The following is a 13,302-nucleotide window of genomic DNA, read 5'->3' as shown; positions in this document are numbered from 1 at the left end:
TAGAGCCTACAACTAACTTTGCTTCTTGCCATCATTGACTTCATTGTGGGCCACCCTCTGTACCAGGCACTCTGGGGTATGCATCCCAATAGTTCCTTAAGACCGTAGTATTAGCCCTGGTTATCTATATAAACTGTGAGCCATTGGAAACATGAAAACTGTGAGATAAGTGTAGTGACCACTGCCTGTTGTCATCAGCTTCAACTGTTACTGAAACATAGCTGTTTTCCTGGCCACTTGTTTCCATTCCTTTTGCCCCACCTCAGCCAACTGGTGGGTTATTTTGAGATCCCTGACAATGTATTGTTTTGTCCATAAGTACGTCAGGGTTTTGTTTAAAAAGAAAAAGTCATATCCTCTTAATAGGTCTTTAAAAAAAGCACTAATAGTTCTGTAGCATTATAATAGACATCAGCGCCTACAGTATCCGCATCCCCGTTGTCTTTTCTTTCAGCCAGCCGTTCCCATTTAGGTGAGGCAGCACTTCGGAGACCTTTAAGTTGCTTAGAGAGATGATGCATTCTGTCAGTAGCAGACTTAACTGCAAAACTTGAAACACACAAGCCTCTGCCAACAATAAGATAACATGAGTAATCCCAGTTTACATGGGTTTAGTACTTACTCCGTGCTCTTTACAAGCCCTCCTTGTTTAGCTCTTACAGTGTGCCCCTTGTATTGAACCTATCCCTAAGAGGATATCAAGTAGAAGGTATAGATGACTTATCTGAAGCACATACATACATGATCCTAGGAGCCAGGATTTTGAAACTCCAAGTAATCTGTTCCAAGCCTCTTGGAGGAGTTTCTGGACCTGGATGTTAATAAGCACATATCTGATAAGTTATATATTGTTTGAGCCTATTTGTAGGTTCTACTGGAGAGGTGGCTGCAGTGGTGGCCACCATTTCTGCTGTGTGTACTGATAATCTTCCTTCAGTCTCAGTTATCTGTGCGAAATGTAATGGGATGATCAACACTGATAGATGTAGGAGACCAGCTGTTTTCCTTAGTGTCAAATTAGTTTCATGTTAAAATTTACCCAGGCATTGCACCTATATTTAATTAAAATAGAAGTCTTAGGTCAAGCTTTCTGTGCACTAAAACTGCAATTGCCTTTGAAATCCTCACAGAAGTTTTTGAAGAGTTATCTCAGCAAGTGCAAGAAAAAGACTCTTTGGCGTCAGAGCTCCATGTCCGTCATGTTGCTATCGAGCAGCTTCTCAAGAACTACTCCAAGCTACCATGCCTGCAGGTGGGACGGGCGGGGACGAGGTCACACCTGTCCATGAACAACTGAGCTGAACGCAGTTTCTGTGCTTTTCCCTCTGTCGGTCTGCCAGGCATGTGAACCTAGAAAACGCTGGAAGAAAGCTACAGTCCATTTTTGTGGTTGTACTTGAAAAACCTAAGATAGTATTTATTAATCTAATAAAGCAGATCACTCTAGTCTAGGGTTAATCATTTGGCTTCATTTGGGGACTTTTTCTTATAATTACTAAATGTCCCTCCCTAACTTTTACCATGTGTGAATACTTAAATATCCTGTTACAATGTGTTCTTATTGGACATTTTCTATTGTAACTCAACTGTCAAAACAATAGACGCCTAATTAGGTCTTATGTTAGTCTGAAACTACTAGAGATAGTTTTTAAGAGGGAAGTAGAATTCATAATATCATCTTATTTATGAGCAATATTTTAATATAAAATTTTATATAAAATTGCTATTTTGGGTATTTTCCATTGTCTTTGTAAATGTGTATTTGAATGGCCATGTGTATTTGCACTTTCATGTGTGAATATGTCTGTCCATATAAAAGATCACTGCATTTTGGAGATACAGTGTTTTTATAACTGTTATCTTTCTTTCCAAAGATAAATGTGTTTTGGATAGTATTTGGAGAAGCAATCTACCTAGTTGAGCTGTGTTAAATACTAACAGCATATGGAAGTGAAGTTAATCACTCTTAAAGCAAATATTCAAGGAAATAAAGCACATGGTTGTTTTCTAACGAAAGCAATTCTGAATTAGCTTAGGAAGAAAATACTATCGTGATCCTCGTGTGTCAGTCTCCATTAAAAGAAGAAGCCCTGCTCTGCTTCTTAACTCATGACTTTCTTTGATGTGTTCATTTTTGGATAAAGTAAATCATCTCTCAGCCCTGAGTCCAGAGTAACTCCTAAGACTGCAGCTGTCCTGTTTGGGTGGGGGAAGTAACATTATTACGTGTGCCACCGCACATGAAATCCCAAAGATCTGTTCACTGTCCAAATTCTGCTGTCCGCATCACTGAAGTCAGTCCTCAAAAAAAAAAAAAATGAAAGAAAGAAAGAAAAGAAAAGGCATTTAAGGTACTTTTCTAAGTTTTAAAATCTAAAGGGATAGAAGATTGCAAGTTACCAAAAAAAAAAAAAAAAATCAACACTCAATTCAATGAAATAACCTCACTTTATAAAGATATTATAAGCTACTTAGGTACTAGATTCTTAACTAATAAATTATCTCAAGAAGTTAAATAGATTTAATAACATAATAAAAGGTGTGACCAATCCAAAATGCAGACAGGCTATAGATAGTTTTTAATGGTGCTAAGAATGTGTGTGTGTGGTAAGCTACGGGAAGACAGCTGACAAGTATAAAGGTGATTTCTCCCTTTACGTTGGCAATCTGTCTGGGCACGGGTCAGACTTCAATGTTGAACACAAATAGTTTTGACTAAGCAAAGAACTGCTTCCCTGTTGGAAAAGCACTTTTCCGGAATGCTCAGATGGATGAAATTGGCCTGGGTTTGTACATTAGTTGATTGCCCAGTACTTTTGCTTTTTTCTGAATCAAACTTTTAAGCTTTTCGGAGGGAACTTTTGAAAACGACACTTTTTAGTGTCCTCCAAAATGAATTTAAAATCTGGAGAGTGGAGATGAATGCATTGCCTTAGTGTTGATAAGCTTTAAATTGAATGTGTGCAATATGGAAGCGTCCACATTTCCAGGCTGGATAAAGACACGTTACCTTTTCAAGTTTGACTGTACCTCTGCTTGGCATAGCTCATCAAGAGTGTTAGCAGCCAGTGTATTGCACGCAGTTGGGGGCTGTCATAGGAGTCTAGGATCCTTAGTATTTGGCATGTGCAGTACTTAGTTTATTTCTATCATAAGAGACATCCGATGCAGTCCTAAATACCAGTGTTATCCAAAGAAAATGTTTGCTGATCTCTTTCAAGAGTTTTCTGGCAAACATTTAGTTTACTAATGAGTTTGGACTGATTAGGATTTTCCTGCGTCCCAAGGTCTTAGCTGGGACCTGCGATTCATTTCATTAAGCTATTTCACCTGAAACATCAAAGGAACGGTGCTCCTAAGTACATCTGGTGCTGGCACCCCCACTAGTACTCACTCCATGAATTTTTTTTGGAGTATAGTATTTCATGTTGTTTACCCATCAGTGATTTGTTATAGTTGTTCTTGGTGGTGGTGGTGATGGTGGTGGTTTTTGGTTTGTTTGTTTGTTTGGAGACAGGGTCTTGCTACATAACTTTGGCTGGCCTAGAATTCTCTAAGTCGTCCAGGCTGGCCTGGAATTTGTGGTGGTTCTGCCTCAGGAGGAGATATGCTCTCTTCATTGAATATGCAATTATTTTATGCACAAATAAGGATGGGGACAGAGTTGAGTTACAATGTAGGGAAAGATGAACTATCACAAATACTAGTTTCTATATTTGGTTCTTTCTAAATAGTTGTATGTTTGAGGAAGTTCAGAAGAAGCACACATGATTTCATTTTTTAAAACTAACAGAAGACAGACTGCTAGTGAGCCCTTACATTTGGGAGCTTCTGGGAGTGCGGAGCGAAGGGCAATCTTGCCATAGTAGACTTCTTAGTTAAAGAGGATGGAGAGTTTTCAAGTCAAAAGTCAAATGTGATTTTAGCTTGATTTTTGTCTTTTAAACATTGGTGTTTTTATGTGTCTGGCATACATCAGGCCAAGCTAAATTCCTATTACCGTAGTAAATACAGAGAGGATTTGGTTTGGGTTTCACTATGTTGTCCAGGCTGGTCTCAAACAACACCAGTCTTACTGCTTCAGCCTCTTGAGTGCTGGGGTTCAGCATACACTGCCACGCCTGGTTTAACGTTTTTGTACTGTCCCACCTTGTCACTGAGTCTAGTATTAGTTTCTGTATTTGTTTTGGAAAAGGCATGCACTTGAGACACCATGCTGGTGGACCAAGCAGTCAATTGATTTCATTGTGTGATTCGTGTATGCAGTATTGAGTAAAGAGAAGCCCGTGGGTTTCTTAACTACATTTCACCAAAAAGTGCCCATTTTTATAAACATTTAAGGATTATTTTTCAGAAGGTGTTCATGTTGGGAAGTGCTTTCAGAAATACAGCTGAAGTATATTCTGATGCCATTTCATAGGCGGTTTATGAATTCTTGGTTTTGTGTTGTATCATATCAGCTGTTGAAATGGCTTTTTCCTTTTTAGTTTGTTTATATAATGCTTATCTTGGTGTTTATACTGCAAAGGTCCATTCATTTTTTTTATTGTTGTTAATTTTTAAAGTAATTATTTTGGTCCACTTGTATTAATGTTTACCAGTTTAGGTTTTATTCTGTTTCTTTTTAGGAGAAATCTGCTTTCCTTATTAACGTTGTATGTAGCACAAAACATGTGTGTTCCAAACTTAAGTAGGAATTTTAAAGATCTATGTAGCTTTTCAAAGGGCTCAGATTTGGGACCATGAAAAGTAATTACATCCACATGAAATATTTTAATGCTGGAGTATATTACTTTGACTTTTTCGCCAGTTCATTTACCATCAAATGTTACCATTGTTCATGCTACAGCAAGATGTGTGAATATTTTAAAACTTCATAAGTATAAAAATTTTATACTTACATATCTATTAAGATATGATTTTAAAGCAGAGACTTGATTTGATTTTGTTCTGATTCCATTTTTACCTTGAACAGAATTTTTTTTTCTTTTGAGGAAATTTGGTTTTAAAAAAATCACTAAAGAACAGAACCCTAAATAAATACCCTTGCCCAGTTAAGCTTTGTGGTGACGGGGCTCACAAGGGTATGTTGGCTGGGGTAATAGGACTCTTTGGGGAAGGGAGGTCACAGTGGGCAGAGGAGGATGCGACCTGGCCTTGCAGTTCATGTCTTTCACCTACATCAGCACAACGTCAGGCTGCATCCACCTTTACGTGAGCCAGATCATGTGTGTCTGGAACACTGTTTTTAACACTTAGTTTATAAATCATATTTTCACTATTATTTTTAGTTTGGAGGAGTCTCTGTTATAATTATTCAGTGACTTTTCTCCAATTTCAACTCTACCAACGTGAAGCAAAAATGTCATGGAGACACATGTACGTGTTTAAAACTGCGCTTGCTTCAGGGGGGTTGTGGGTTTAGTTTTGCTGTTTTGTTGTTTTTCACTTCCCCATCCTACTGCCTCCAGAAAAGGTGGTTTAAAAAGTGCTCGGTAGTGGTGTGCATGTGTGTGGGTGTGTGTGTGCGAGAGAGAGAGAGAGAGAGAGAGAGAGAGAGAGAGAGAGAGAGAGAGAGAGAGAGACCAGACAGAAACAGAGACGCTTTAAACCTGACTAGCATACGCTGTAGTCATTGAACTTTAATCTCTGTTGTTCTTTTAAACAGTTGTGCTGACATTTAGAAAACGAAAACGAAACTGCTGTGGTCAAAGCTGTGTTTCAGAAAGGTTTATTTAGTCATTATCTGTTTGTTATATGCAATAATTTATATATTTGTATTACGCTTTGAAACTGTAACTAGATAAGCTTGTCTACTATTTTTAACTTTACAATAATAAAACATATTTTGTTATCTATCTGCTAGCTTCAGTTGATTAATTTATTTAATGTGCGTGTGTTGGGGCGTGGGGTGCACCAGGCTATGAGAACCTTCAAGAGTTGGTTCTGTCTTTCTATGGTGGGCTCTAGGGATCAAGCTCAGTAGAAGTCATAGGGGTGGTGACTGCAGAGTAGTAATAGTAGTAGTTGTTCTTAATCTTCCCTTTCTCCTTCCTCTTCCTCCTCATCCTTGCTCACCCTTCGTCATGCTCCTTCTTTTAATCGGATAGTTGGCCTACATTGAAAGCTTTGCATAATCTAACTCTGTTTATCCAGTCAGCTGTTCGTGAACAGTTTGAAGATTTTTGGTTGCTTGTCTGTTTTGTTTTTCGAGACAGGGTTTCTCTGTAGCTTTGGAGCCTGTCCTGGAACTCCCGTTATAGACCAGGCTGGCCTTGAACTCACAGAGATCCACCCGCCTCTGCCTCCTGTGTGCTGGGATTAAAGGTGTTTTTTATCCAAGTTGAGCTAGTAAGAATTAGACTGTTCTTCTCGAGCACATGGCTTCAATTCCCAGTATCCCCATGGCTGCTAATCACTAACTCCAGTTCCAGTAATGTTCCAGTGCCCTGTTTTGGCCTCCACGAGCACCAGTCACATAGGTGGTACAGCCATATATATATAATGAACATTTGTAAAAAGGAATAAAACATTAATATATTTCACTTTGCTTTTTAAAGAATATTTAAAATAAGAAAACTAGTATCCAAAATCACTGTGGTTAGCATTATGAATCAATATTAATTGATTCACAATTTAATTTTTATTCGGACTGATGAAATGGCTCGTGGCTAGGAGCACTTGCCACTCTTCTAGAGGGCCCATCTCACAGACCACGGTGCACACATGGAGGTCAGAGGACAGCTTTGTGAAGCCAGTTCTCCTACCCTTCAGCCACTGAGCGAACCATCTCACCTGCCCCTCGCGAATGATCTATAAAATTCTTACGGTGTTTTTATGGTAATGATGTGCAACCAGGAAACAAAGACATTTGTTTAAAAGATCGGAAGTAGATTACATGGTAATGTCTGAGAATTGAAACACTGAATGTGTGTAGTGAGAGCTGAGGGCCACTTCCCACCGCCTGGCTCCCTGCCACGGGCTAGCTTTACACCCGAAATAACAACACACAAATTGTATTCTTTTGAACACTGTTTGGCCCATTAGCTGTAGCCTCTTACTGGCTAACTCTCACATATTGATTAACCCATTTCTATTAATGTGTGTAGCACCACGAGGTGGTGGCTTACTGGGAAGGATCTTAACCTGCGTCCATCTTGGAGAGGAGCTTCATCACGTCTAACTCACTTCCCTTCTTCCCAGCATTCTGTTCTGTCTACTTCACCCACCTATGTTCTGACCTATCAGGCCAAGCAGTTTCTTTATTAATTAACCAATGAAAGCAACACATTGACAGATGGATGACCCACCTACATCAAATGTGTAGGAAGATTAGTTGCCCTTGGAAGTCTCAAAAATTCAACAGTCCTATACTCAGTGTGACTAGCACTTTCTGCAAGGCACAAGGAGCAGGAATCTAGGTCCTCCTCGGGCTAGCTAGCAAGTTGGGAGCCAGACTGCTATGTAAGACTGTCTAAAAATAAACAGTACATCATCAGGAGAGGAAATATACATGAGGAGTGGGGTCTGTGAAAGGGACTGGGAAGAGTACCAGACCACAAGTGAACTTTTCCCGTTTAGCTTCTGTGTTGTGACTCCAGCAAAAACTCATCTGGACTACTTTGTATCTGAGTTCACTAACTTTAATTCCTACTCAGTTGCTCCAACTGGAGAGTTTCAAATTAGCTATAAGATTATATGTTCTCCCTTATTTTTTTTTTTCAGTGATCTGTTGTTAGAGCTCAGCATTCTTTACAGGGGCCTTAGAGCCTGGAAAGTACCTCACAGCACAGTGGATAAAACAGGCAGGGGACCAGAAGGCAGAACAACGCCCTTTTAGATAAATGGTACTCCAAATAAGAAGCCTTTTCTAGGCTCTGCGTTTACAGTCTGATCTAAGTGATGTCTTAGGTCCTTTCCATCTCGAAAGTCCAGTTTTATATCAGTAAATTCTTCTATTTATTGATGCTCTATTTTAGGGGGTGTGGAGGAGGGAGGCTACCAAGTTTATCTATAGATACAAAACTTGCTATCTTGACCATTTTGCATCTGGGCTCCTCACCCCAACTTATAAAAGCAAAGATACTGTCTAAGGGGAGGCCAATGCTGGAAACATCGGTGTTATCAGTAGGGACAGCATCATTATCCATATATAGTAGTATAAGATGTCAGCCACTGGCACCCAGCGTTGAGCAGTCCTTGTTTGCTATAAAGCAAGATGTAGTACTTGGTTAATCCCCCTTTGCCAGCCTCCCCAGAATTCTATATGATCTTACAATAAATTCTTACCAGCTTAAAGCAGTTGGTCAGCTTTCTTTCACCTGCAACAGAGCTGGTTTGGTCTGCCAGGTACTCACCTACTTAGGAATTGTATGAATTTGTCTTTTAAGAGGAAGCTGCTAAGAACCACTGGATTTTTGTAAACTGCAGATCAGGACGACATGGCTACTTGTTGAGTCAAGTAAAAGTGATAGGAAAATTCTAAAGAAATTAAATCTTTTGGCAATGCCAGTTTGACCATTACAGGCATTTTGGTTAACAGGAAGAGGGCTTTAGAGAACTTGTCACTCTCTGCCAACTTTCTTAGTTAGACTTCCTATTGCTGTGCTTAGGTACTGTGACCAAAAGCAACCTGGGGAGGACATGGTTTATTTTATCTTATACTTCAGGCAACAGTTCATCGCCTCCATCCAGCATCCACATATTTTCCATTTCAAAGAATTATATCTAAATGCTGGAGATATGTGTAGTTCAGTAGCAGAGTACTTGCTTAGCATGCACAGGTCTTTGGGTTCCATCTCCAATGCCACGGGGGGGGGGGGTAAAAAAGGAGCGGGTAATTTGGCAGGTTTGGTGCAGAGAGAGGGTGAGCTGGAGATACAGAAAGCTACAAACTCAGAGCCAGCCTCCAGTGCTGTACTTCCCCCTCCTAAGGTTCCACAACTGCCCAAACATTGCTTGTGGAGGCCCCTAACAGACCTGAGCATTGCAAACATGGTACAGACAAGTTTTGCCTTTTACCCTCTCCCCGTTGCTAAAATCTATTAGATTACATTCCTAAGGCTAGTCTTCAAAGTCCATTCCCTAACTTGTCCACTGACTCATTCTTGAGACAACACCAAGGTCCAACAATCAAAATTCATTATTTGGTTAACATGTCCAATTAGGATGTACCAACTCACCCTAGCACAGACTGCCCCGTTTTCCCTTAAAAACCCACTCCTGAAAGAAACGAAAACAAACCAAAACAAAACACCTGTTTGCTGCTTGCTTACTGCTGCTGCTTGCTGTCTGCCTTTGTATCCCACTCTTTCCCCTCCAGGATAATAAATCTCACTAGTCCTGAGAATTTGGTATCTGGGTGTGTCCTGGACCAACTTGGGAGAGGGGCTCCCTTACATCTCAGAGATCAAGTGTTCAGATATCTGAGCCTGTAGGGGAAATTTCTCATTCAAATCATCACACAAAGGTATTTTTATAATTTAAGTAAATTAGACTGATCAAATTGAAGTCTACTGGGAATAAATCTGAAATTTTGTTACATCTGTCTCTCATGAAGAAAATTCACAAAACCCTTATGCAACAGATGAAATTTCAAGTGTGGGATAAAAACAACTTTTAAAGCTACTGCAAATGCCATATGGGGAAATGAGAATTCTGGATTTTAATTTATTCTTTTTTTCAGATTGATTTATTTTTATGTGTATGAGTGTTTGCTTGTGTGTACCACATTGTACCTAGTGCCCACAAAGACCAGAAGAGAGCACCGGGTCCTGGGGAACATGAACACTTGTGAACATGGGGGTGTGGGGAATGAACTCGGGTCCTCTGCAACAGCAGCAAGCGCTCTTAACCTCTGAGCCATCTGTCTAGCCAATATTCTTGTCTCATGGATATTGTGTTTGTGTGTCTTTGTTCATGCGTATGTACATATGTGTGTGGGTGTATCTGGAGGCCCGAGGTTGGTCTTGGGTATCTCCTTCAGTTTGTTTTGTCCCACCTTGTTTTTTCAGACAGTGGCTGTCACTGAGCCTGAAACTTGCTGCTTGGTTACACTGGCTGCCTAATCCCTGGGATCTACCGGTCTCAACCTCCTGCAGTACTGAGATTACATCAGACCCTAGTCTTTGTCTGGGGGGCTGGGTATACAAAATCAACACATTCAGCACTTCATCAACTGAGTCATGTTCCCAACCCAGTTTTCATTTACTTTTCTGTGGTTTGTTTGTTTTGGGTTTGTTTGTTTGTTTGTTTTACAGGCAGGTTTTATTTGTTTTCTCAGTAATTGCTACTACCAGGGACAGAGTTCCAAAACTGTCCTGAAGGCCCAGTCATTACATGTTAGTAGGTATCAGTCTTCTCTGGGAGGAATTTGGGAAATCTCTGGCCTAGAATGAAGAAGCTTTATAAGAAAAGCCAGCATAGAGAACGTGAAAGAAAACCAAGACCCAGCTAGCCACAGAGTCTCCTATCTGTAACTTCAAAGCACAGGCAGTATGGAAGAAGAAGCTCTTACAGGGGGAGGAGTCCACAAATTGAACAGCGATGAGGGTGTAAGAGGAAGTTCCCATGGGCAAGAGGACAGGATATTGCTACCTGATATTCAGAGGTTCATTTTGGCCTCCTTTGCCACCACTGGGCAGCCATCTGCCTCTCTTAGACTTTGTCCTCTAACCTGTACAAAGTGGAGTGAATTTGATCCTGAAGGATCCAGTGTCCTATGGCTACGATGAATGTTAAGAGCGTGGGTGGCAAACCCTTCCAGCTCCTGCATGTACAGCAGAGCAGAGCTCAGAAGCCGCAAAGGGAAGTGTGGCTTCGTTCAAAGAAACTGGAGCCTTTATGAGGAAGCAAGCAGAAGATGGCCAGATTAACCTGGCTCAAAAGCAGAGAGACAATTCTCCATATGCAGTTTGAGAGCATTTAAGTTGGAGACAGAAAAATGTCTGCAAGTGTAACTAACACCTTGTTAGTCGCCCACACTCCTCTGTCAGACAGAACTACTGAAGAAGAATATTTTCGGAGGACTAGCAGGGGGATCACCCACCGAGAGCGCAGTCCCCAAAGACTGCTCCACTTTCATCCCTGCAATGCAAAGGCACATGATAAACTTCAGTAGGATACCATCCGCTCAGGTCACAGAAGTGTCTCTTCTTCTGAGATACCCCTTCTCTCCTGTCAGGACAGCCAACTGCTCTCTCTTGAAAGAATAATGGCAGTGGGGTGGTTGGATTTCACTTTTGTTTATTGGCTATCTTTATTTGTTTTGAATCTTTAGGATGATTAATTTTACCAGCTTTGTTGGATGAAGAGATAACAGGGAAATCTATAAAGCACATGCTGGGGATATCTATGAAGGTGTTCCTAGAATAATTGATTGGCATATGGCAGAGCAGGGAAGGGAAAGCCCTAAGTCTGGGCAGCACCACTGGTAGGCTGGGGTCTGGAAGAAACAGGATGGAAAGTTGTGCGCATGCTCAGTTGGTGTGTATCAGGCCATGGGAACTGATTCACATAGCCCTGGATGTTAACTGAGCACTGGTGTTCCCCAAGGCTGAGGGGGTGAATATCTAAATTTCTGGCTCTCTCACGGTGGATGCATTTTTGTTCCTTCAAGCCCTGACTAGATGTCTCTGAAACTGGGAAAGGCAGCATCTGGGCCTCCTGCTAAGTTTCTGTGTCGGCTGTTGCTGCCATGCCACTTCAGACAGAAACAGACAAACTGGTGGAGGAGGTGTGTGTGCCTACCAGATATTAAAAAGCTTCCTATGCTTTAAAAAAAAAAGCGCAGGGGAGGAGCTGAGCCAGTGACAAGCAAATGCTGGGCTTCTTTTCTTTCTCATCTCTACACATGTGTGAACGAAATCAGAGACAGCAGACCCACAACCTTCAGAACAACATTGCATCCTGGCAGGGAAGGAATCCTTGTCCCACACTGATCTCTTCTACATATTGGTTTCTCCTCAGAAGACAAAATGGGCTAATGTGGGGTATAACTATCATAGCCAACACCTAGATATGTAGACAGGCTTTGTGGAGTCTCAGGAGCTCACAGTTGATTTGATCGTGTTTTATTTTCTTCCAGAAGAGAGCCTTATTTAAAGTAATCATGAATCCCTTCAAGAATAACATATGTGCCCACAGAATGGTTGCTGCTTCATCGAGAGTACACACTAGGTGGGGAGGTGACCTTCAAATCTACATCCGTGGTTCTCTGTGCAGGCCAGAACTGCCACCAAGATCCCTGAGGGCAGCTCTGGGAGGCCTGAAGGGGAGATGTTGCCAAAGTACCATTTAGAACCATCCAGATGCGTAGGACACTCATGCATTCCACATTTTGTTAGTCACAGACATGGACCAAACTGCTAATCTGATTTTCTTTCCATAGCTTCCATAGCATACACCACCTTCACCTGGAATCCTGAAGATCTAGATAGCTGCTGCTGCTTCTCTTCCTCTTCTTCTTTTTCTTTTGTCCCAGGAAAGGAATTTCTGATAGACTTTCTCTACACTCTAGGGGATCACAAAACCAGTTAGCAGAGAACAGCATACTGCAAAAAGAATAAGCAAAGCAAGCTTTTCTATGACTGAAGAGGTCCCATAAGGTCTTTAATTTAGAAGCCAGCCAGGATGGAATGAGAAGAGTTCACATGACTATAGCATGAATGTGTACCTTCCTTACATCAAAAATCCAGTGCCAGAACAATTCAATACTGTGAAAATTCAATGTTTATATAGCCATCTGTAGCTAGTGTCTGGGGATGGGATGGGTAGCCTGCTGCGCCTGACTGGTTCTTCAAAGTAGAAGGAATACAGTTACTCTAGTCAGATGTTTGAAGACTTGGTTATGATGTGTTTGAGATTTCCTAGAATAGACAAAATTGAAATGATGTTTATAAAACAAAATTGTATAGTGATGTCCCTCACTATACAGTTTTTTTTTTTGAAACAGGGTTTCTTTGTAGTTTTGTAGCCTACCTGAAACTAGCTCTTGTAGACCAGGCTAGTCTCAAACTCACAGAGATCCATCTGCTTCTGCTTCCCAAGTGCTGGAATTAAAGGCGTGTACCAGCACCATCCGGCTTATACAAGAATTTTTCATGCAAGAGGTCATTCTCTATTGCATACTGTAACCACTGAGTAGGCTAAACAAGCTCAGCGAGAAAGAAGTCCATAGAGAAGATAAATTCCAACTTCATATAGAAATGAATTTGAAATGGGAGCACATTTATGCTCCCATTTAATGGAATTAAACAGAATCTGAAACTCTCAGGGTGAGTAGCCCTCTGTACTCGTTACTAC

General features: G+C 40.9%; 1 protein-coding gene across 6 annotated transcripts in view; it reads left to right on the top strand.

Annotated features, from left to right (window-relative positions):
* The window catches only part of C1H21orf91 (chromosome 1 C21orf91 homolog), a 30,420-nt gene extending 24,562 nt beyond the window's left edge, over positions 1–5,858 (top strand). For all 6 annotated transcript variants that reach the window (XM_075958318.1, XM_075958404.1, XM_075958484.1 and 3 more), the window contains exon 5: positions 1,131–5,858. In XM_075958318.1, the coding sequence (XP_075814433.1) occupies positions 1,131–1,297 (167 nt within the window). In that variant the 3' untranslated portion in view covers positions 1,298–5,858. The remainder of the gene's footprint in view (positions 1–1,130) is intronic.
* The last annotated feature ends 7,444 nt before the right edge of the window (positions 5,859–13,302 follow it).

The sequence above is a fragment of the Microtus pennsylvanicus genome, chromosome 1, assembly GCF_037038515.1.
Source record: "Microtus pennsylvanicus isolate mMicPen1 chromosome 1, mMicPen1.hap1, whole genome shotgun sequence".
Classification (NCBI taxonomy): Eukaryota; Metazoa; Chordata; class Mammalia; order Rodentia; family Cricetidae; genus Microtus; species Microtus pennsylvanicus.
This window is presented reverse-complemented; position numbering and strand designations above follow the sequence as displayed.